Raw genomic sequence first — 23,907 nt, forward strand, 5'->3', positions numbered from 1 at the left:
GCTAAGGTCTTTAACAGGTTTGACTGAGGCAACACCCAGTAAGTGATTAAGGCTAGGTGGGGCAGTTAATACTCAGATTGGTCCTCTTCAAGAATGAAGGATAAATAATAATGATATTAGGAAGGTCATATGGAGGTTCTATTGTGAGAAGTTTGGAGTTGTTTTAACAGAGCAAGCCTCCAAATGATGAGGGTTTGAGTTTTGAATATTTTTTTTTTGGTGGGGGGGAAGTTTTGATAATTGGGGAGGATTATACAAGTCAAATCAGAAGAATTGACCTACCCAGGACAATTTACCAGAACTAAAAGAAATACTTAGAAATCTCTATGGAGTAGAATTGTAGAGACTGGGAATCTATAAGGGAATATAGGAATCTTTAAGTGGGAAACCTTATATGGTATTAACTTTTTTTTATTCTTTTTTCCCTTCTTTCCCCTTCCTGGTCTCATTCTAGATGTATGTAATTTTTTTTACACATATATTAATATTAATATCAATATATTAAAACAAAGTCTTATGTTTCTTGTTCTTAATTTAGAAACTAGTTGCTCTATGCCTTTGTATATTGTCTTTCTTTCCTATCATCCCCAACTAATAAACTGAGTTGCTCCTGATGCTTTAGGTATAGGAATTTCTGATCAGTTGAGAAGTTTCCTTGCTAATATTACTGTCAAATATTTTTTGTTGCAGTATCCGAACATGACTGTCAGTTTGGATAAATATCTATTGCTCTTTTACTTTGGTTTTGCTAAGACTGTTATGAGATAAAATAGGGTCAATGTCCATGTTAGTAAATAACTCCCAAATACTGAAAACTATGTTTTCTGAGTTTTGTGTTGGATTCTCTTTGTTATTTCTACTTTCTTCTCAATTTTAAAAGATATATTTTATTTGAAATTTGTTTATATCACAAAGATTTCAAGGCATATTATATAAAGGAACTCATTGGAAATAGAACAGAAGAACTCCATGTTCAATTGACTTAGCCAGTACAACATAGCTAAGTATGGGCAGAACTTAAAATAGCAGTAGAGTTCCCTAACTCGAATGCCATTCCTCATCCTACTATACTAACCCTGGCTTACCCCCTCTGAATTTCCAGTTTATATTTGAAGTGCAACACTTTCTAAATATAGCCTGATATCTCTTATTGTGGTTGATATAATGCTACTTTCAATTTTGTGTTCTATTAGTTGTGCTTTGTTATGATGAAAAGGATTTAATAAGGAAAGTGGAGACAATATCTCCAAATTTGGTTCACTGTTATCATATTTTAATAAAGTGCTCACCGTTTTCTCTTTTATAGATAGTAGCCTATGCTTCCACTCCAGATGGATATTATTCAGACTCTCCTTTACCACTTACTATCAAAATTGAAGATGAAAATGACAACTACCCAATGTTCACAGAAACAGTTTATAATTTTGAGGTTCTTGAAGGCTCTAGAGTTGGTAAGCTCATCATTAATAATAATTAACAGTAAATTTGCTCCATTTGAATATTGTTTAATTTTTATTTTATTATTATTATTTGCTAAGGCAATTGGGGTTAAGAGAGTTGCCTAGGGTCACACAGCTAGGAGGTGTTAAGTGTCTGTGGTCATATTTGAACTCAGGTCCTCCTGACTTCAGGGTTGGGGCTCTATCCACTGCCCTATTTAGCTACCCCTTGAAAATTGTTTAAATGTTATTTTGAGTGATCAAGTTTCTTATTGATTTGGTGCAGCATTAAATTATGCTTTTTCACTTGGCATTTGGTGGAAGCCTCCTAAAAAAATTCCTTTTAAGACAACAGCCATAAGTTTTTAAATCTTGACCATACAACTTCCTCTTTTTTTTTTTTTTAACATTTTCCTTAAAATCCTATATATCTTTTTTTTTTTAATTATAGCTTTTTATTTACAAAACATATGCATAAGTAATTTTTCAACAATGACTCTTACAAAACCTTCTGTTCCAACTTTTCCCCTCCTTCCCCCCATCCTCTCCCCTAGATGGCAGGTAGTCCAATATATGTCAAATATGTTTAAGTATATACAACTTCCTCTTTACACAAATCCCTTGCTTCTCTCATTTCTTGGTGTTGTTGCTGGTGTCTTTTAGCCCCTACAAGAAAAAAAAAAAGAGAGGATCAGGCTAAATCAGGTTGATATAAATCACTAATTAAACAAAAATCCCAAATATCTGCTTTAACTGTTGTTTATGTTGTGTTTTCTATCTGCTAACTTAACTATCTTGACAATTTAGCAAGAGATATCTTTAAATAGAATTTACCCTTCTTGCTTAGTGCATCTTCTCTGCCCTTTTTATTATCTAAAGAATAAATAAAGAAATTAAGAAAATAAAGAAAACAAATAAATAAAAAATAAAGAAATAAAGAAAAATTTTCTAACATTCATTTTTATATTTTAAGTTTCAAATTCTCTCTATCCTCTGGTCCTTTCTTCACTCCTTGAGAAAACAAGTGATAAGTATTCATATTCACCTGGTCATGAAAATTGTATTTCTGTATTAGCACTATTTAAAAAAATAAGAAAAGTAAAAAATATATAATTCAATCTGTACTCACAATTCATCAGTTCTATATCTGGAGGTGATTAGCATATTTTATCATGAATCCTTTATAATTATGGATCATTGTATTGATTAGAGTAGCTAAGTTTTTCACAGGTGATCATCATTACTGTATTGTTGTTATGTAAACATCTTGGTTCTGTTCATTTCATTGTGTGTCAGTTTGTGTAAGATTTCCAAGGTTTTTCTGAAACCATCTTGCTTATTATTTCTTATAGCACAATAATATTGCATTACAATTATATACCACAACTTGTCCATCTTTCCCTCAGTTGATGGGCATCTTTTCAATTTCTGATTCTTTCCTTCCATAAAAAAGAGCTGCCAAACTTATTAATAAGAGAAAATATGTGTTCTTTGAAGATTATTACATAGTTCAAGTCAAGTCACTCCTTGACATATGAAATTGTAGATAATATATAGTTTTGGAAATTAATAGAATAATATTTTGAATTGTGAATAAAATAGAATGTGCTGTCATTGTTCAGTGTGTAGTTGTTAACTGATAATTGGTAGCTTTAAAAAAAATATCTTAAATTAGTTGTAATTGGCACCATGGCATAGATAATTGACTTTGTGACTATAACACCTTAGCTTAAGTTTTGTCTCAGATACATGCTGGTTTCTTAAGCTCTTAGTGATTTAATAAATTCTTTAATATTATAAATTGAAGGGAAAGTAATAACTTACAAAAGTAGAATGAGTTTCCTAATATAGAAATCCATCCTATCCATTTTTAGGAAAATACTATTAAAATGTTTGAAGTTCTTTCCCTTCAGAATTATTTCTCAGATTTTTGCTAATATTCTCATGAATTTTCAAAATATAGATTGGCTCTCCCTAATAGCATGATTTAATTCAATGAAAACTTAACGTTATGTCAAGTGGTATTAAAGGAACAGTAGATTCCATAGAAATAATAAGTCATCTGTCCAATGTGATCCAGCAAGATTTCGAGAATTTATGGTGTAGTTGTACAAAAATATTTGAACAGTGTTAAGGTAAAGTAATATTAATTCGAAGTTACCTTATTTGGGATAAAACTATATAGATGAGAGGTATAAGGTTGTATTTTTGTGGAGACTGAAGAGGATTTTTTTTTTCCTACCTCCAAATGTATAGGTACAACTGTGGGGAGGGTATCTGCCACAGATAGAGATGAACCTGATACAATGCATACACGCCTGAAGTACTCCATTATGGAACAACAACCACCATCTCCTAAATTATTTGCAGTGCATCCTGTTTCAGGTGTGATTACCACAATATCACATCAGCTGGACAGAGAGGTAACTTTTAAGCATAATACCTACTTGCTATATCACATTTGACTGAAAAATATTAGTAAATATGATTCCAATTTGGAGAAATACCTTTTAGCTGAAATGTGGGGGAAAGTTCTAGTCAAAGAGTCAGATCATGTAAAAGATGTTGTAATGCAATAACATTTTATGATTTTCATATTTTATTTATTACTTTATTTCAATAGAATGTGATATACCATTAAGAGAAAGGAATATAATATAGTTACCAAAGGATGAAAGAACAATGAAAAGTAATAAAGGCCAAGAAGAGTGGTACTGTTCATTAAAAGCATTCTTGAAATTGTTATTTTGATTTTTTCCTGTGGATTGATATGTTATTTTCCTTGGGTTTAGTTGAAATTGAAGTTATGTAGGTCAGTTTGCTTTGCCTCTGCATAATTACAGCCCATACTCTTAGCCTCCATAATCTGGCTTAAAAAATGTATTCTTGGTCACAAAATGGACTGAAAGGGCAAATGTGGATGGTAGAACAGCATATACTGATTGTTCATCTTGAAAGTAGAATTCAGAATACATGTAGCATATTTTAATGTAAGGGTAATGTTGTTGTTGTTGTTATTGTTATTATTTTTATTGCTCAACCCTTAAATCACAATATACATTTTTCTAATCTATAAATGATCAGAAGTAGAAAATAATAGTTCAGTCAACAAAATATTGAACACTCTTTGTATTGTAATGTTCTGGCATTATAATGGAGAGAAAATAATTTCCTCTTTTCACAGAGTTAAGATATCCTTAGAGAAAGAAAAGATAATGATGATGATGATGATGAGGAAGAATGAAGAGAAGTGTCTGTTCTTTTCTCCCCTCTCATCCAATTAGGCTTTCTTATAGGAAAAAACAATACCCACCATATTTGTGGATAATATAGCATTGGGAGGGCTAGCTAATACATTGAATAATTTTTCCTCTCTCAAAAAAAAATAGCCTAATGGATAGCATTGAATTGGATATAATATAGTAAGATGTAATTTAATCAAGATAAATGTAAAATTATGTATTTTGACCACAACTGCATAAGATAGCTAGACAGGTATTTGAAAAGGATTTGAGGGTACAATCTTGATAATGGTACAATATGGCAACCAAATTTCTTGAGAGGAATATTGTACAGAACAAGAAGACGGCTAAAGGTAAAGTGTTTGAGACTAAAGGTAAAAAACCTTTTTGTGACTTTTATTTTTTTTTAATAAAATCTTTTTTTGTGTTTAAATTTTTCTGTTATTACTCCTCTTTTATTCTGCTATCATATATAACAAATATTTTTATTGAAAAAGAGGAAGAGCAAAAATTAGTAAAACTAATCAATATATTAAAAAAAATTAAAAATATATATAGTATACATCTCTGTGGAGTCTCCTTCCTCTGGAAATGAAAAGGGATGGAAAGTTTTCTCACTTCTTTGAGGCCATGATTGTTTTTTAATAATTTTATAATTTTTATAATTTCGTTTTGTGCTATCATTCCATTTAAATTATTCTCATAGTTTTTTTTGTTCTGCTTATTTCACTGCATCAGTGTGGAAATCTTTCCATGCTTTATTGTAAAGATCATACTCATCATTTTTTTATGTTGCTGATAGTTGTTTTTCAGTCATGTCAGACTCTTTATGATTCCATTTTTTTTTTTTTTTTTTTTTTTACCAAAGATACAAGAATGGTTTGCCATTTCCTTCTCAAGCTCATTTTATAGATGTGTAACTGAGGCAAATAGGTTAAGTGACTTGCTCAGGGTCACACAACTATTAAGTATCCAAAGCCAGATATGAATTTAAAAAGATAAATTTTCTTGCCTTCAAGCCTGGTATTCTAACCAGTGCCTTCCAACTGCTTCCAACTGTACTATAATACGATAATATTCCATTATATTGCTATTCCATAATTTGTTTAGCCATTCCCTAATCCATGGACATCTATTTCAGTTTTGTGTTTTTTGTGGCTTTGAAGTGAAAAATTTGAAAAGAAGGCATAGAAGCTTTATTGTAAGGGGGTTAATAATAGTGAGTAGAAGATAAGGCAGTAAATTTTTATAAAAATAATACATTTTTCAACAATCATTATTATCATTTATATACTTTACATATACTGTCTCATTTTATTGTAATATTTGATTATATATTGAATATCTGTATGATTAGTAAGTTCTAGGCAGCTTGGTAGCTCAGTGGGTAGTGTATTGGGCCTAGCTAGAGTCAGGAAGATTCATCTTCCTGAGTTCAAATCTGGCTTTTGGACACTTATTGTCTGTGTGATGTCAAGATAATCACTTAATCCTTTTTGTCTCAGGTTTCTCATCTTAAAATTTATTTTTTAACTGGAGAAGTCACTAAGATAGGGTTCAGACAACCTTCATGGAAAGAATAGTTTCTAGATAAGGTTTGTATGGGAGAAATGGGATGGGGAGGGGGGAAAGAAACATTCCAAGTTTGAGGAACAATAGAAACCATATTGGTAAGCAGTAATGAATCTTCCATATTTAGAGAATAGTAGTTCATATAGGGATCTATGAAGGGTAAAACATAAATAGCAGATGAGCTAGAAGGAAGGTTGAGTTCAGATAATGGAGAGTTTTAAATGTCACTTTAAAGAGTTTGAATTATATTTTATTGATTTTGGATCTTATTGACCATGGAAACATTCTTCCTTACCAATATGTGTATTGGGTATTTTGGGAAGACTAATGTGCTGCGTATAATTAATTGAAAAGGGAAGAGTGTGAAGACAAGGAGAACATTTAGGTAGATTAGTTTAGATTCAAAGTATTTGAAAATCTAACATAATAAAAATAAGCTTGCCATTCATCAGGTCCTGGACAATTGGCATGGAAATAAAAATTAGATGTAAAATGTTAATGAAGGATAAATTAATAGGATCTGGCAAGCAATTAGTTGAGGGTTTAAAGAAAGAAGAGGAGTCAAATCCATGGTTTGGGGATTTTGGTATTTTGGGGAAGGTAATAGTTTTCAGAGGACCAGTTTAGTTTTAGATATGTTATGATGAATGTCAGGAACTCCAGTAAAAATTTTTCATAGGTAATTTTAATAGGTCATTATAAGGAATATTCACATGAAAGATAGTGGAGGAAAAGTAGCCAATCAAAGAGGCAGAGAAAGATTTTTCAAATAGAAGGAACAGAATAGTATATGCCTGGTGACCAAAAGAGTGCTCAATGCTTTCTGATATAGCAGGATATCAAGAGAGTAAAGATTATGGGAAGAAAACTGAAATACAGGAAAATTATAGTGTTTATATGATAGCACTGTATTGCAAATATGTAACTTAAACTAGTATGGAGCTTACTATTTTAATATTAAGAACATATAATAATCATTCAAAAGTATTTAATAATCATTTTTGCAGATTTAAAATTTGAAAGTATCATTTACATATTCTCCTGGAAAATTTGGAGAATAACATTTTTAGTCACATAAAAACAAATAAAATTGTTTTTATCCTTCCTAGTTAATCATGGAAAGATAGTGGGATTTTGTCAGATAATGGAATGAAAGAAAGGAAAGAATTTTTTGAGCTGCTGGGTACTGGGAGATTTTGGACAGTTTAGAAGGAAGAAAAATATGAATCAGAATTAAATAAAGAGAAGAGGATTTGGGGTGAAGAAAGAAGTATGGAAGGCTTAAGTCCAGAAGCCAAAATTTGTTTTGTTCAATCCCTTCATCTGAAATTGATTTTTTTTCAAATTTCCCTATTTCTTCTTCGAATTCATTTTATCTATCTTTCTATCTATATACTTATTTATTTATTTTTGAATATTAACTTACTTCATTTGGTATGTGGTTGAACAACATAGGTTTTAATTTTATTACTTTAATTTTTATTCCTTTGTCACTTCTTGTGAGTTCTTTTTATTTTTGATATTGGTAATCTAATTTTTCACTTTTTTTTTCCCTGAGGCAATTGGGGTTAAGTGACTTGTCCAGGGTTACACAGTCAGAAAGTGTTAAGTGTCTGAGGCCAGATTTGATCTCAGGTCTTTCTGACTTCAGGACTGGTGCTCTATCCACTACATATATACTAGCTGCCCCTTCACTTTCTTTTTAATCAAATTAGCTCCCAGTTTATCTTTAAAAAGAACTTTTAGTTTTATTTTATTTATCAATTCTTTTTTGTTTCAATTTTGTTAATTTCTTTAAAAAAGAAAATTTCAAAATAGGAATAAATGACTTCCTTAAAATGAGAAATTTTTATATATCTGTAACAGTGAAAATAGTAATGAAGTTCATATGGAGAAATAAAAAGGTGAGGAACTTCAAACAAATAATGATAAGAAATGGAAACAAAGAGGGTTTACAAGTGCCATATCTCAAATTATACTACAAAATAGTTATTTTTAAAAAGAATTTGATAGAGATTAAGAAAGAGGGATTCATTAGTGGAAGAGATTAGGTATTTGACATATAGAAACAGATATGTGTAATACCTGACTATTTGATAGATACAAGTCCCAACTACTGAGATAAGACCTCACTATTTTACAAAAATTTCTGGAGAAATTGTAAAATAATGTGGAAGAATTTAGATTTAGATTAACACCTCTTACTGTATACAAAAATAGCCTTCCATTGGACATGTGATCTAGATATAAAAGATTCTATCATAAATAAATTAGAGAAACATGGAAAATATTGCCTATTAAATCTAGGTATAGGAGAAAAATCTATGGCCAAAGAAGATATAGAGAATATCATAAGAGAGTAAATATAAAATTTTTTTATAAAATTTAAAAGTTTTTACACAAATAAAAATGGAAAGCTAAGATTAAAAAGGAAACTCTTTACTAGGGAAAAATGTATAACAAATTTCTTTGCTAAAGATCCCATTTCCAAGAAGAAATGGACTCGTGTATAAAAGATCCATTTTCCATTTGATAAGGAGTCTAATAATATGAACAAACATTGGATTTTCCCACTACAATTGAATTTTTACTTTTGGTTTCAGGTAGTAGACAAATACAAATTGACAATGAAAGTACAAGATATGGATGGTCAATTTTTTGGTTTGATGAATACATCAACTTGTATCATTTCAGTAAAAGATGCAAATGATCATGCCCCCACTTTCATAAAGTCTATGGTAAGTAGTTATACTTATTTGAAGTAAAATATATTATAACCAATTGTAACAATTGTGAATCATGTCATTTGAGTTAATATATAATTTAATTTTCTGAAAAATAAGCAGATTACAAAGTGGGTAGTATATTATTTAATAAAATTAAAAGATAGCTAATATACATAAGAAGAAAATTGCTTTATTTGATTAGCATAATAATTTCATTTCTTTATCACATAGGCTAAACCAATTTTTATTCTAAAATGCATTATCTGAAAATTATCCTGAATAACAGGACCATTTGAATTCTTTGTTTTAAATCATATTTGTAAAAACTGTGATATCAAGTGCTCTGGGAGTTAGGGGAGGGAGAACTTATATTACTGCTAGCATAGTCTTCTTTCTTTGTAAAATAAATTGCTAACGAGACTTTAATTTATTTCAGTATGAAATATCAATTGAAGAAAATACAATCAAGAAGAATATTTTGCGAGTAGCTGTACAAGATAAGGATTTGCCTAACACTGCTAATTGGAGAGCTAATTATACCATTTTAAAAGGCAATGGAAATAAAAATTTTGAGATTGTGACAGATCCCAAAACCAATGAAGGTGTTTTATCTGTTATTAAGGTGAGAAAAAAGGGAAAAAAATCATAGCTTGGAAAGTCTAAAATGTGCCATATTCACTTCAAGTAAATTAAATGAACTTTGACATTTACAGGAATAAAACAAGTACTTAAAGTGTAAAAATATGTCCTTTTATTCATATGCAAGCACTCTTTCCTATATTCACGAACCTTTAGAAAATTGTAAGATTTTAATTAGTAAATTACTTCCAGTCCTTTGTAGCTAGAATCACCATGCCAATATGACATTAATTGATATAGTTGAATCATGCTTTTTCCAGTTCTAGAAGCTGTTCCAATCCAGTAGAGCAGGAAAGTAGGATCCATAAATATCTGCTAAGATTATATTTACTTGTTTCAAGAAGTGTGATTTTTACTGTTCCAGTTCAATATTGACAATATTCAGAGACTTTCAGGTTTACCTCTAAATTAATTAGATTTTCTTGGCATTTGGATATATAATTGGGAAACCTTGACTTTTTTGAGGGTTTACAAATGCTTAAAGCAGAAAGAAAATCTTTTCCAAAGAAAAAGCAAAGCCATATTTTTTCTTGCCTTTTTGGGAAGAGATTCTCAAGTCAGTTTGTTTTGGTCTTGAAAAATTTCATAGACCATTCTTGTAGTTTTGACCAAAGGACTCTAGTAGTAGTAGCTATGGCACCCCTATCTGAAATAGGTTTCAGTCAGTCAGCTATTAGGATTCTTGAGCTGTTGGCAACCTTAGTTGCTGAGGAGAGCCATTGTCTTTTCTCATGTAATTATCTGACAGACAACATGATAGCAGTGGAAAAACTATTGAATTTAGAGTCATGGACATGGTTTCAGATTCTAGTCTGGCCTTTGTTTAGCTATGTGAACTTAAGCAAACCACTTAATCTCTAAGAACCCAAATTCCCTCATCTGTAAAATAAATCTGGTGAATCCTATAGACTTCTTAGAATAATGTTTTTAAATAATTGAAGGAAATTATAAATGTCATTTAGAGGTTAGAGAAAATAATAAATATGTAATTTTTTTTCAACCAAAGGACCTCTTGTTAAGAACTCGTGCTCTTAAAACATAAACAGAACACTCACCTCTATAAAGATTTCTGAATTAGTCTTTGTATTTTCAAAAACATCCCAGAAATAAGTGTTGGTACTTGACTATTTCTACCCCTTCATGTCTGGTGAAATTCAATATTTAGAGGAGTTTCTGGCTACTTGAAAAGCCCATGTTATTAGGAAATGATAATCACATTTCGTAGATGTAATCTATGGGCAAAGTTTGGAACTAAACATTTATTTAACCCTTTAAGTTTAAATCCTGGAATTTTAGGAATTGGGTAGCCATTCAGTTCAATCCAAACCTGAAAGGAATTACCACTGTAACATATCCAGTCTCTGCTTGAAAACCTTTGATGAAGGGTACTCATCACCTATTGAGGCAGCCCCTCTTTTTGGACAGTTTTAATTGTGAGGAAGTTTTCCCCTGACATCAAGTATAAACTTGTCTCTTTACAACCTTCATTCTCTCCTCTCAGAACAAACAGAACAACCTAATCCCTCAACCATATGACTACTCTGTAAATATTTCAGAACTGTTATCATCCCTATCCCTTCCCTTCCCTCTGAGTCTTTAGACTAAACATTCCTGTTTTCTTCAACTGATCCTTCTGTGACAGAGACTCAGAGCTTTACATCATCTTAGTTGCTCCCTAGACATTATAAAGTTCTTCAACATCCTTTCTAACTGGTTATATTTTGCCAGTCCTCTCATGGGTTTCCTCCCTCCTAGTTTCATAAATGAAGTCAAATTTGATTTCCACTGTTAAGACCTTTAGTTCTTTTTAAATTTCTTAAGCTTGGGTTATTTGCATATAGACATTGAGACCCTAGGTTTTACAACTAGTGCTTTTTCTTGGAATTTTTCTCCTGTGAGTTTCTGGGTGTTTCAGTTACTATTCTTTTTTACTTGTTCTTTCCATCTAACTTGGAGCACATACAAAGTCTTTATCCTCCATCCTTTTTATTTTAAAGCTCTTTTGATTGGGAAGATTGCTGGAAAATATTAGATTCTATTAAGTTTATTCTGTAACTAGTCAATAAATGTCATCTCTGTCATAGTCCAGAAATAAAAATCTCATTCTCAGGTAAGCTTTCTTAGATGACTGCTCTCTTTTCAAATTAGTTTTTCTTTTTTACCCCCCTTTCTTTCAATAGACAGAAGTAAGAAAAATACAATCCATGGTTTTATGGTCTTTTTCTTATCCAAGAGTTCATAATTGCTGACAATACTTTTTAAGGTTCCTTTTTGAAATATATTTAATGCCCATGTGAATATCCAAAAGTAGATAGCTGTCATTTATTTTTGATAAGTTGTGAAATGGTCTGTTATGTCATGGACACACACTCCAAGAAGACAATAGATTTCTCTATTGTTGTCAGGTTGACAAATAACTGCTTCAGTTACCATTAAGCAAGAAATCACCACCAACTACTACTGCTGTTTATTCTCTTCTTCTGACTCTTTGACTCTAGTATGTCAGTGAATCACCAATTCCTACTCCTCCTGGAATATTTAAGTATCTTGGGAAAGAGTTAACAAGTTTCCTGGCACTCCACATAGTGTTGAAGACACCAAGAAAGGCAAAAATATGACTCTTCTCCTCACTTCCCCCCAAAAAAAAATTCAAAGAAAAACATGAAATCATTCTTTCCTTCAAAGCTTTTGGTCTAATGGAGGAGAAAACTTGCAAACAATTATATTCATGCAAAATACAGATAATATATATGTGAGGTAATCTCAGTGGCAAGGGATGAAAGGGGGGTAGGATTAGGAGAGAGTTCTGGGAAAAGATGTTTTAAAGAAGGTGGATTAGTACTGAATTTTGAAAGAAGCTAAAGAAGCCAGAAGATGAAGAAAAAAAGCATTCATACCATGAACGCAAAATTCAATTGGGTAAATGTATAGAGTACTTTGAAAATATGGTTCCTTGGAAGTTTTCTAAAACAAACAAAAGCAATAACAACATATTCTTAATACTGATTAGCCATAGTTAACTCTGTTTGCATTGAGGTAGCAGTCTCCCATAATGTCACATTATTTCTACCTAAAAGTTAGACTTTTCAGCATTTATATTCTGTTCTCCCAAGTGATTATTAATTAGCAAGTGATTGGAAAAAATGAGAGCACAATCCAAGAGTTTTAGTCTAAGGTGTGCATGTGATGCTAGAGTCTCCTTTAGCTAGAAAAGACTAGGAGGAGGAGGAACAGTAATTAATGATTTCCCTATTCAGGGGTAACCAAGGTAGCTATTTGTCAACTTTATAACAACATTAGAGGTACTGTCTTTTTGAGACACACGCTGATGACATAATAGAGAACCTCTTAAGACTTAACAAAACAAATGAGAACTATCTATTTCTGATTATTTCTTTTGGAGCAACTGAACTTTTTTTTTTCTTTTCCTTTCTTTTTTTTTGTGGGGGAGAATGTGCTGTAAAAATATTTGAGAATTATAGGTTTCATAGGCTTTTTATGGAGGTCTTAAGGATCATCTAATAGTTTTCAGATTTGGGGTATATAATTATAACAAATTTTCATGCCTTTTTTATTTTGATGGTATTACATTTGTTGTCAAAATTGGCTAGTTATTATTAACTTGGTCATGTGTCACATGAACATTTAAAGTGCTGTAATTTTTTTTTTTGTAGCCACTGGACTATGAGGAAAATAAGAAGGTGATGCTGGAAATTGGTGCAACCAATGAAGCCCCATTTTCTATCGATATACGGAGCATAAGCACAGCTGTGGTAACAGTAAATGTAATAGATCAGAATGAAGGTCCGGATTGCAGGCCAGCAGCACAAAGTGTTCGCATTAAGGAAGATGTATCTGTGGGGACAAGAGTTAATGGGTATAAAGCACAAGACACAGAAACCAGAAGTGGCAGTGATATAAGGTACAAGTAATTTCTTATGTGCATGAACAGTATTCTGTCCTGCCTGAGTGAAGGCCAGTTCTTAGGCAAACATTGAGGCTAGGGAAAGGCAATTCCTTGTGAGGAGAAAGGCAGGATCTGAATTAAAAGCCAAGAAAGTGTAAAATAAAAAATAGGTCCATGTCCTTATTAGGGTTTTTTTCAGACCACTGAATTTCTAGGCACTGTGATAAGTTGAAAAACTGGTTTTAGGAATGAAGCTTTTGGTTGGGAGGTTAGTATTGGAACAGGAAGTAACATATAGGGCATGTCATTAGAACTGACCATTTGTCTAACAGACAGCTACCTCCCTGATTCAAGCCTTTTATAGAGTTGTGTGCATTCTCCACCCCTACCCATTGCTGATAAGAAAGCAGGGTCACAGGCACAGGGTCAGCTTTGTTTTCTTTTTGCTCATCCTCTGAAAGAATGCTATGAGCTCAGACATCATTTTATCAGTCAGCATTCCTCTCCAGACTTCTTGCTGTGGTTTGGGATAGCCTTGGGTGAAAAAAATCTTTATCTTTTCCATGTCTTGTATATTTTGTGGGCCACTTCTCATGTCCTTTCTTTAGCTGTGTACCATTGCCAGTCCATAAAATCCTGAAGGATGTCCCATATCCCATGTGAAATAATGATCATCTGATTAATGTATTTTATTAACCTTTAACCAATTAACTAAAGCAATCAAGGACATGAATTCAATTCAAATGAACAAATATTTATTGCATACCTGCTATGTTTAAGCCACAGTGTTAGCCACTAAGGGTACAAATACAGTCAAAAGGGGATCAGAAAATTTCTACTCTTAAAGACTGTTTTACTAATGAGGTGTGCTAGAGAAATTGTTCTAGATCAAAGGGTAATGGAAAGAGGAGAGTAATTAGAGCTAATAGGAACTTGATTGATAAAAGAGGGAGCCCTTTATATCAGTTTTTGGGATAACCTAATAGTGTGGGGTTTATGGGAAGTATTTCCATAGAATGATAGTATTCACCTTCTCATTTATATATCAGTTTTCCCCCTATAAGTTGGTTTGACTTCCAACTTCTCTAGGAACTGCAGTGTGAAGGGTAGGTGGGATGAACAATGATGGTGGTAATCATAGTTCTTATGGAAGTCTGTATTCTGAATAAGTGATGTTAACAACAAGATTCAGGAGTGGGTACTGAGGTGGAGCAATCATTCCAAGACAGTAAAAGTGGCACCAGAGATTTTTCTAGGATTCAATTCATGTTCCTCTTAATCAGAGAATTAAAGTATTAATTAAATTAGGGAAAGTACAGTGAAGACATGAATTCTCTTCAAATGGGTCATAAAGGCATGTAAAATGAATGTGAGAGATACTATAATGAATTGTCTGAGGTGATGTGAAAAGGGAACAACATGGAGCAAAAAAAAAAAATACTCTTCAGGAAAAGGCAGGTAAGCTTTGGTTTTAACTGGAGTCCAGCATAAGGGAGAAAATGCAGCATCTTGTTAAAACTCAAGATAATGTCTTATATCAAGGGTCAAAGATATATCCATGATATAATTTGAAGCTACCCTCATCTAGGATTGGAGGGAATTGATAAGGATTGCAGCAAGGTTGCTTCCTTATCCCTATATCCCTAGCTCCTTGGTCTGGGCATGTAATGATTTGATATTTTGGCTAACATGCCACAGTTGTAATCACCTAGTTTTGTTATAGTTTCAATTCCCTAAAATCATAGACAACCCAGTAGAATGTTTTGAATGATACCTGTGGCCTGATGCTGAACTGTCAGGGAGAATATAAAACTTTACACATAAAGTTTCATTGGTCAGGACTTATTTGCATAGTGGTGGAGGCATAGGACCTTTTTGGATATTGAAAAATAACCATTCTTAAGGTATGGCTTCTTCATGTTCAACCAGAAATGGGATAACTAAGTCTGATTCCAAGCACTTTTTACTTCCTTCTGGCAGATGAACTCTTAAATGACGTGTTAAGGTTTAGTGCCTGTATCCCATATAAGACTCTAGTTGAGATTCATCTTTTCAAGATAGCATGTCTATCTTTACATTTCATGGTCTAGGAACATAGAGTCAGAGTGAAGGTGAATCTTCTTAATAGAAATGCCCAATTGATCTGGCATTGATGGAGCTGTCAGGAGGTCTGAAATTTCTTTGGGTTGTCATAGCACAGTAGAGATAGAATACTAGTCTTTCCTTACCAGAGTAAGAAAAACTTGAGTTCACATCCTTCCTCAAATACATCTTATCCATGTGATCCTGAAAGTCATTTAACTTATTAGGTTAGTTTCTTCATCTGCAAAATTGTGGCAATAATGTGTACCTTCCAAGGCTGTTGGTAAGGATTAAATGAGATAATTTTTAAAGTGCTTAGTACAGTGCTGTCACACAGTATTATGTAAGTGTTAGCTATTATTATTTTTAAGAGTAGCAGTCGATAGACCATGAATATCTCCTTGCATTAATCTCTTTTCTAGCCAGCAGAATTTAAGGACTTGGAAGCAAGTTGTCCCTACTGAAGCTAATCAGTCTGCTGGTTGGTACTTTTAATTCTATGATAGTGAAGGGTACACTACTTCCTTTGAATTTCTAAAGGAATCTCAACACTTGTACAGTGTATGGTCAGATAGGGAGTAATTCAGTAGAAAATCTACTCTTCTAATCAGGATAAAGTTCATCTTGGCTCATTTTCTATGGACTCTTTAGGAGTTAGGGGGCCATGAGCATTTTTTACTGATTTAGAAGTCTTAGGAAATCTATCCGTTTAATGGAAGAATGTAAGGGAATTACAGGTGCTATGTAGGTTTAAGACTCTCTGACCTTACCCTTTGTCTAAACTAAAATTTCTTCTCTCTTCTGAATCAGTAGTAAATGTACCTCATAAAGTAGGGAATTTTTCTGATATTTGGGCCAAATTTTATCACAGCTCTGGAGTCTCCCAAATAGGAAAGTAAGCAAGTAGCACTGCCATTGATGGTTTCAGGTACTGAGTCAGATAAAGTGGCATTATTTCAACCTAAGGAAGGCTAGCTATCATGTGCAAAGGATTAAGAAAGAATTTGGGTAGAAGGACAATACTTCTCCAGAATAGAAACTCTTCCACATGGAGAGTTAAGCAAGTTTAATAGAAAAGACCAAACTTGGCCCCTACCAAGATTTATCCAGAGACCTCAAATCCCACATGTTGTGGTGTGAAACTAATTGTAGGGACAGAGAGTGGAGTTTCAAAATCAGTTTTGGATGAGATGAAACATAGGTTAGAACTGATCTTTTAGTTTGTCATATGTCTCCCCCAAATGTATCTCTTTTATGATGGCCTCTTTATTCTCTTTCACTGCTCTTGCTGATACATTGGAGTACTTCCCAGGCCAATGTTCATCATACCTTCTCTTCTTAGCTTCTGCTTTCAATGTATTTGTAAATTTTAATAGGAAAACAATTTAATAACAACTTATATTTTGGAATGCTTCACATATTTGAGTTTTACAAAATGTTTTTGATTTCTTATTAACAGGTATAAGAAATTAAATGATCCCAAAGGATGGGTCACCATTGATGAGACTTCAGGGTCAATAATAACTTCCAAAAAACTGGACAGAGAGGCAGAGGGCATTAAAAATGGTGTATATAGCATTACAGTGCTAGCAACAGACAAAGGTGAGACATTTATAATATTGAAAAGGAATCTCCATAAAGTGATACCATAACTCAGGAATTCAAAGTGTATTTGAGTCTTAGTATTTGCTGCTTTTGATTATTAATTTCCAGTTAGGTTTGATGTCTTTTAGTATTCATTGCTATTACATTACTTAATGTCTATTCTATGTCAGCCTTATTTATTGATAACGTAAGAATCTTTTGTTCCTTATTTCCAATGTATATTGCTGAATTTTATCTCTATTAAATATTCCATCTAAGATTTATATGATTATGATCTGTGTGTAAATTGTTTGCTTTCTGGATTATTGTAGTTCTGTCATTTTCAGTCAAGTCTGACTCTTCATGACTCCATTTGGAATATTCTTGGCAGAGATACTGGAATGGCTTGTCATCCCCTTCTCTAGATCATTTTACAAATGAGAAAACTAAGGCAAACAAGTAACTTTCCCAGAATCACACAGCTGAGGTCACATTTGAATTTAGGAAGATGAATCTTGGTTATCTATCTACTGTGCCATCTAGCTGTTCTTCTTTTGAATTAGCTCAGGGAAATATATAATAAGACTCAAAATGTGTATTGAATTTCAGTATGTATCTATAGCAGGTATATATATTATATACATGTATATATAAAATAAACATGTATACATATGTGCATACACATAATATGTAGTGCATTATAATATTACAGTGTGTGTATATATATATATATATATATATATATACACACATATGCACACACACTTAGATGTACATATATATCTAATTCTACTCAATAACTATTTATTGTGTTTTAAGGTTGCTTTCTTTCTTCTGCTGGTAAGTGTTGAAGGAATGCATATGTTATCATCATTAATCTAAGATAGATTTTTTTTTTTTAATAAGAAATTTTTTCTCATTCAGAGTCAAAGTCAAGCTCCTACATTTTATTAATGAAATTGAGGCCCAGAGGCCTGGCCATTCAATGATTCACAATTTTGAATTTTGTAAGCTGTGAAAATCTATGTGGTATTTGCATGTGAGGGAGGAGAATTGATGTTTGTATGGAGGAAGGATTCTTTTGAATGGAAAGCAAGAATTCTGAAAATGATGAAGTAGTTCACCATCAAATATCAATGAAGCTGATTCATTTTCATTAACACAGTGAAAACATTGCATGATTTGGAAAAGCAAACCAGCATTTGACTCCTTTTCTTTTTTAGCTTTTGTTTTCCAATATAAATATATAATCCATATTTTTCCTTCTAAAAATTATCACCTTCCTCCCAAGTAAAACATTTTATCTGTTGATAGAAGGATTTTTGAAAACAAATTCTAGACAAATGAGGTCATTAAAAACAAAGACTAGATAAATAATTATATTTGATAAAGAATCAAAATATGATTATATTAAAATTTTAGATTTTAGTGCTCCTTGTACCGGTAAATAGAAGGACAGGAGAAGTTAAATTGTGCAGTGGTATTTAGCTCAGGGAATACTTTAATAAGCACAGAAAATCTATGTACTTGGATGTATATCTATATAAGCTACTTGAATGAATAAATAAATGAACCAATAACAATTCAAATTGAAAAAGACATTTTGTACTCTCAATATGGTCATGCTATACCAGAGTGATAACACATATAGTTCCAAGTCAAATGAAAAAGCCACATGCTTATTAAGGTATTGTATCAAAGCAAATGGTAATGCATCTTCTCTATTGTCATCTCTCACCAATAAAACTATTCCTGTTTCTAATAATAAGCCATTTTCAAGAGCCAAGGACTTGGTGGTAAAAAACTTTCAATTTTGAGTCTTTAGAGACTATAATGGCTGAGGAAAAAGGTCACTCCTGCAAAGCCTGGTTGCTTATCCTCAAAGGTTGTTCCTATAACAGCTGCAGAATCGAGACTGGAAATAAGATTTATACTTTATAGGGGCTCTGATATTCTCAGGGATTTTGGGCTCAGGGTGGTCCTAGGCTATTTCTATGAGGCAGCTAAGAGAGGGTGATGACAATAGTGGCTTGATCTATCTAGTATATACCCCCCAAAAATGCATTCCTCATCATAGTTGATTTTGTGATTTTTTTTTTTTTTTTGCACTAATGGATATTTCATGGATTAAGATATTTGATTCAATTGTCATTGCCTTGCCTCATTACTCTGGCACACACTAGTGACACCACATACAGGAAAAAATTTCAAATGTATATGTGAAATTCATAGATATGACTTGAAGAGGCACTTTAAAAGTGATCTGGTTCAACTTCTTCATTTTATAGACAAGAATACCGAAGACAAGAGATTACTTCTGTGAGACAAGTGGCAGTTTTGGGATCTTACATTATTTATACTACACTACCTCCTCAATTAATAGTTTTAAAGAACAATTTAAAAAACAATCTTTTGCCTTTTGTAGCTAAACTCTTTGAAAAGTCAACAGCATACAGGTGGTTCTGCCTATTTTACTTCTCTACCCACTCCAATTCATCCTCCATTTAGTCACTGAAGTGATTTTCCTAAAGCACGGGTCCAACCCTGTTACCCCCTATTCCACAAACTCTTGCCTATCGCTTTCAGAATCAAATGCAAAATGTTTTGCTTAATGTTAAAAGCTTTTCACAAATTAAACCCCCTTTTACCTTTCTAATATTTTTATACTTTGCTCTCAGTCATATATTCTTTGATTCAGTGACATTGAACTTCTTGTTGTTATACAAATATGACAGTCTTTCAATTCTGGTCATTTTCTCTGTCTTCTTATTCCAATCTTCCTGACTGACTTCCCTGGTTTTCTTTAAGTCCAGGAAGCCTTTGCCAATCCCTTTTCAATTATGATATCTGCCCTCTGTTAATCGTTTCCTATTTAGCCTGCATATATCTTGCTTTGTATATATCTGTTTCCATATTGTCTCCCTTATTAGAGAATATATTCTCTGAGAGTAGGGACTGTCTTTTGCCTCTTTTTATATCCCCGTTGCTTAGCACAATGCCTTCTATGTAATAGATACTTAATAAGTCACTTCTCTTTAAAATGAAAATAGGAATACTTTTTAGCTTAAAAAAGTTTTCTTCTTTCTAATTGGCTATATTTTAAAAACTTATAGTGCTTTTTCTCCCTATACTTTGACCAACAAAGTTGCCAAGGATATTTCCTTTTTGATATACTATATGCTTTTCAGATAAAAAGATAATGAGAAGATTGTGATCTACTGTTCTGTATAATGCTTTTCACTTAATTGTTTAATGGCTGGTTTCATTATAACAGATTCTTAACCTTTTTGTGTATCACGTTCCCTTTCCTAATATAAGGAAACTTATGGATTCCTTCTTAGAATAGTGTTTTTAAAGGCATAAAATAAAATACAAAGGATTACAAACAAAGCCAATGGTTAGTGAAAGTATTGATGTAATTTTTTCTGATCCAAGTCTAAGTTTCCTCCCCATACCTTGAAATATACCTGTCGTTCTATAGCCCCTGGTTAAGATACACTTCATTAAAATATTTCTGCTCATGATTATAGATGAAAAATATAGTTAATTATAGACTGAAAATGAGAAGACTGCTAACATTTCTTACTAGATATTCCATTAATTTGTTGAATAAGGATAGCAAGTGGATAAGGACTAGCCTATGACTTCATCCATATAATAAACTTGAGGGTGGGGAAACAATCTTTACAAACTTCTTATCTAGAGAACATAAAAGAACATCACAGTTTAAGTATATATTTTCTCACATGTAAAAGTGTTGATAATAATGCGTATCATATCATGTTTTACAGTTAACCATCCCATAATGTTTTACATTTCATAAATAATTTTACATATATCTTATTAAAAGAGATAAAAGGAAATAAGGAGACATAACTCTAAATGATTTATTATTTCCAAAGCTATGACTTTAGTCTAGAAGCTATGCCATTTTCTCCTTTTTTCCTCCCCTACTAGAATCCCTGACATTATTTCAAACATTTCCTGGGTTTTTGTGTTGTATTTCTCCATTCTTGTGCAAATATGTATTATTTGTGTAAAATTTTTTATACTGTATGTGGAAGCAGTTTTTTTTTAAAATCTCTGTAGAGTAGCAAGATGAAGAGAGAATAGAGTATGCATACAGCTTTGCAGACCTTTTTAGGTTGTTATTATTTTTGCTAAGGTTTGACCTATTCTGGGTGATAGTCATTTGTAGACTAGCCTTCTTCAAAATAACTAGTTTTTCTAGGGCACCCTCTTGTCATGGGGTTTCCTGTAGATCATTTAAGTTCCTATTAACAGGGTTTGTAGAAATGGAGAAAAACAGAAGACATTTTTCAAAATAATAAACTTCAGTATTGCCTTTAATTAGTAAGTTCTGACAAAAAGATTTTTTTTTGGGGGGTGGGATGGAGATATGAGCAGGTTCAAACAAGAACTTTGAATTATAGGGCATTTCCTCTAATTCCCCAATGTGATTGTGTTCTTTCAAAACTCTTTTCAAGATATTTTCTCTCAATTACACATAAAAAACAAATTTTAACCTTCTTTTGACTATTTATGAATTGGACAGTGACTTGTATTCTTATAAATCTGACTCAGTTTCTCTACCTACTTGAAAAATAGTCTTTATTAGAAATACTTGACATAAAAAAATTTTCCCTAGTTTTCTGCATTCTTTCTAATTTTGGTTGCATTGGTTATGCTTGTGCTAAGACTTTTAAATTTTACATCATCAAAATGATCCATTTTACATTTTGTAAATTCTCTTTATATCTTGTTTGTTCCCAAATTCTTCCCTTATCGTGATCTCATAGGAAAAGTATTCTACAATGCTCTCCTAATTTGCTTATGGTATCACTATGTCTAAATCATCTACCCATTTTGACTTTCTCTTGGTATATGGTGTGAGATGTTAATCTATTCCTGGTTTCTGCCATGTTGTTTTCCAGTTTCCTCAGCAGTTTTGGTTCTTTGAGCTTATCAAACATTAGATTACTATGGTCATTTATACTGTGCATTGTGTACCTAATCTATTCCACTGATCCATCACTCTCTTAGCTAGTACTAGTGTGCTTTGATAATTACTACTTTATAATACATTTTGGGATCTGGTATTATTAGGCCACCTTTCTTCATGTTTTCCCTCCACTAATTCCCTTAATATTCTTGAACTTTTGTCCTTCCAGATAAATTTTCTTATTTTTTTTCCTAGATCAAATATTTTTTTTTTGGTTATTTGATTTAGTCCTGAATAAGTAAATAATTTAGATAAAATTGTTATTTTTATTATATTGTCTTGGCCTACCCTTGGATAATTAATATTTTTCCCTCTAAGGTACAGATATGCCTTTATTTATACAAAAAGTGTTTTATAGTTATGTGTATATTATTTTTAGGTTTGTTTCATTTTTGCCTCTTTTTCTTTTCTTATTGCTATAGCTAGCATTTTTAGTGCAATATTGAATAATAATGAGCAACAATAATAACGGGCATTCTTGCTTCACCCCTGATTTTATTAAGGAAGCTTCTAGCTTATCCCTATTACAAGTAATGCTTGCCAATGAGTTTAGATAAATATTACTTATCATTTTAAGATAAGTTCCATTCATTCCTATATTCTCTTGTGGTTTTAATAAGAATGGGCGTTGTCTTTTGTAAAATGTTTGTTTCTTCATTTATTGAACTAATCTTATGATTTCTGTTGGCATTTTTATTGATATGGTCAATTATGCTGATAATTTTTAAAATATTGAACCAATCCTGTATTCCTGGTAATCTCATCTTGTTATAGTGTATGATTCTTATGATGTATTGCTACAATGTCCTTACTAATTACCTTCACCACTTTTAACAGAAAGTAACTACCCCAAGGATATAAGTTAAAATAGTTTAGGGTAGTGGTTAACTCAAATGATATATTTTTAAGTTTATGTAACTAGCGTGTTTATTGTATTATTACCTAAGTCTTTGTTTTGTAGAGATACAAAAAACTGTATAATATAAAATTGAGTGTGGGAATTGGAGAGGGATACAAGCTCCCACATGGAGGAAAAGGTTTAAGATTCTAGGTGATTAAGGTTTAAAAATGGAATCTAACTGATTACCATTAGGAACAAAAGAGTAAAAACTATTTTGAAATTTTCTTCAATTTTCCTAGATGGTAAAACATGTACTGGCACCCTTGGAATTATCCTTGAAGATGTGAATGACAATGCCCCAGTCATCCTTCAAGATAATATAGTACTTTGCAAACCAAAGATGGGACAAATGACAGTTGTTGCTGTCGATCCTGATGATCCAATGAATGGACCTCCATTTGATTTCAAATTAGGACTTGGTTCTCCTGATATCCAGAAAATATGGACAGTGACCAGATTGAATGGTATGTAATCTACAGCTCAATTTCACACTTACTAGAAGTTTAATATGTGATAAAAAACTGTGGTTAGAAAGATGAGTACATCACAGGCTCTGTTCTCACAAAACATACAGAAGTAGGGCAATAGCTCTGGGTTTAGCATGATTGGGAAGGACTTCCTACAGAAAATGGGATTTAAGTTGTCTTTTGGGAATCCAAGAAAGTTAATACTGGAGGACTGATAGGAAACAATGTTTTGGGCATAAGCAACAGATGGTGTGAAGACATGGAAACCAAAGATAAAGTACCATATATCCAAAACAGCAAATGGACTTATATAGCTGGACCTTCAAATAGGTAGGGAGGAGTAAAA

The 23,907-nt window shown here is 32.2% G+C and overlaps 1 protein-coding gene across 3 annotated transcripts in view; it reads left to right on the forward strand.

The window, feature by feature from the left end:
- The window catches only part of LOC100923484 (desmocollin-3), a 54,085-nt gene that overhangs the window by 20,672 nt on the left and 9,506 nt on the right, over positions 1–23,907 (forward strand). For all 3 annotated transcript variants that reach the window (XM_031946491.1, XM_031946490.1, XM_031946489.1), the window contains exons 6-12: positions 1,307–1,451; positions 3,696–3,862; positions 8,857–8,991; positions 9,416–9,601; positions 13,293–13,540; positions 17,067–17,209; positions 23,334–23,558. In XM_031946491.1, the coding sequence (XP_031802351.1) occupies positions 1,307–1,451; positions 3,696–3,862; positions 8,857–8,991; positions 9,416–9,601; positions 13,293–13,540; positions 17,067–17,209; positions 23,334–23,558 (1,249 nt within the window). The remainder of the gene's footprint in view (positions 1–1,306; positions 1,452–3,695; positions 3,863–8,856; positions 8,992–9,415; positions 9,602–13,292; positions 13,541–17,066; positions 17,210–23,333; positions 23,559–23,907) is intronic.

The sequence above is a fragment of the Sarcophilus harrisii genome, chromosome 1, assembly GCF_902635505.1.
Source record: "Sarcophilus harrisii chromosome 1, mSarHar1.11, whole genome shotgun sequence".
Taxonomy (NCBI): Eukaryota; Metazoa; Chordata; class Mammalia; order Dasyuromorphia; family Dasyuridae; genus Sarcophilus; species Sarcophilus harrisii.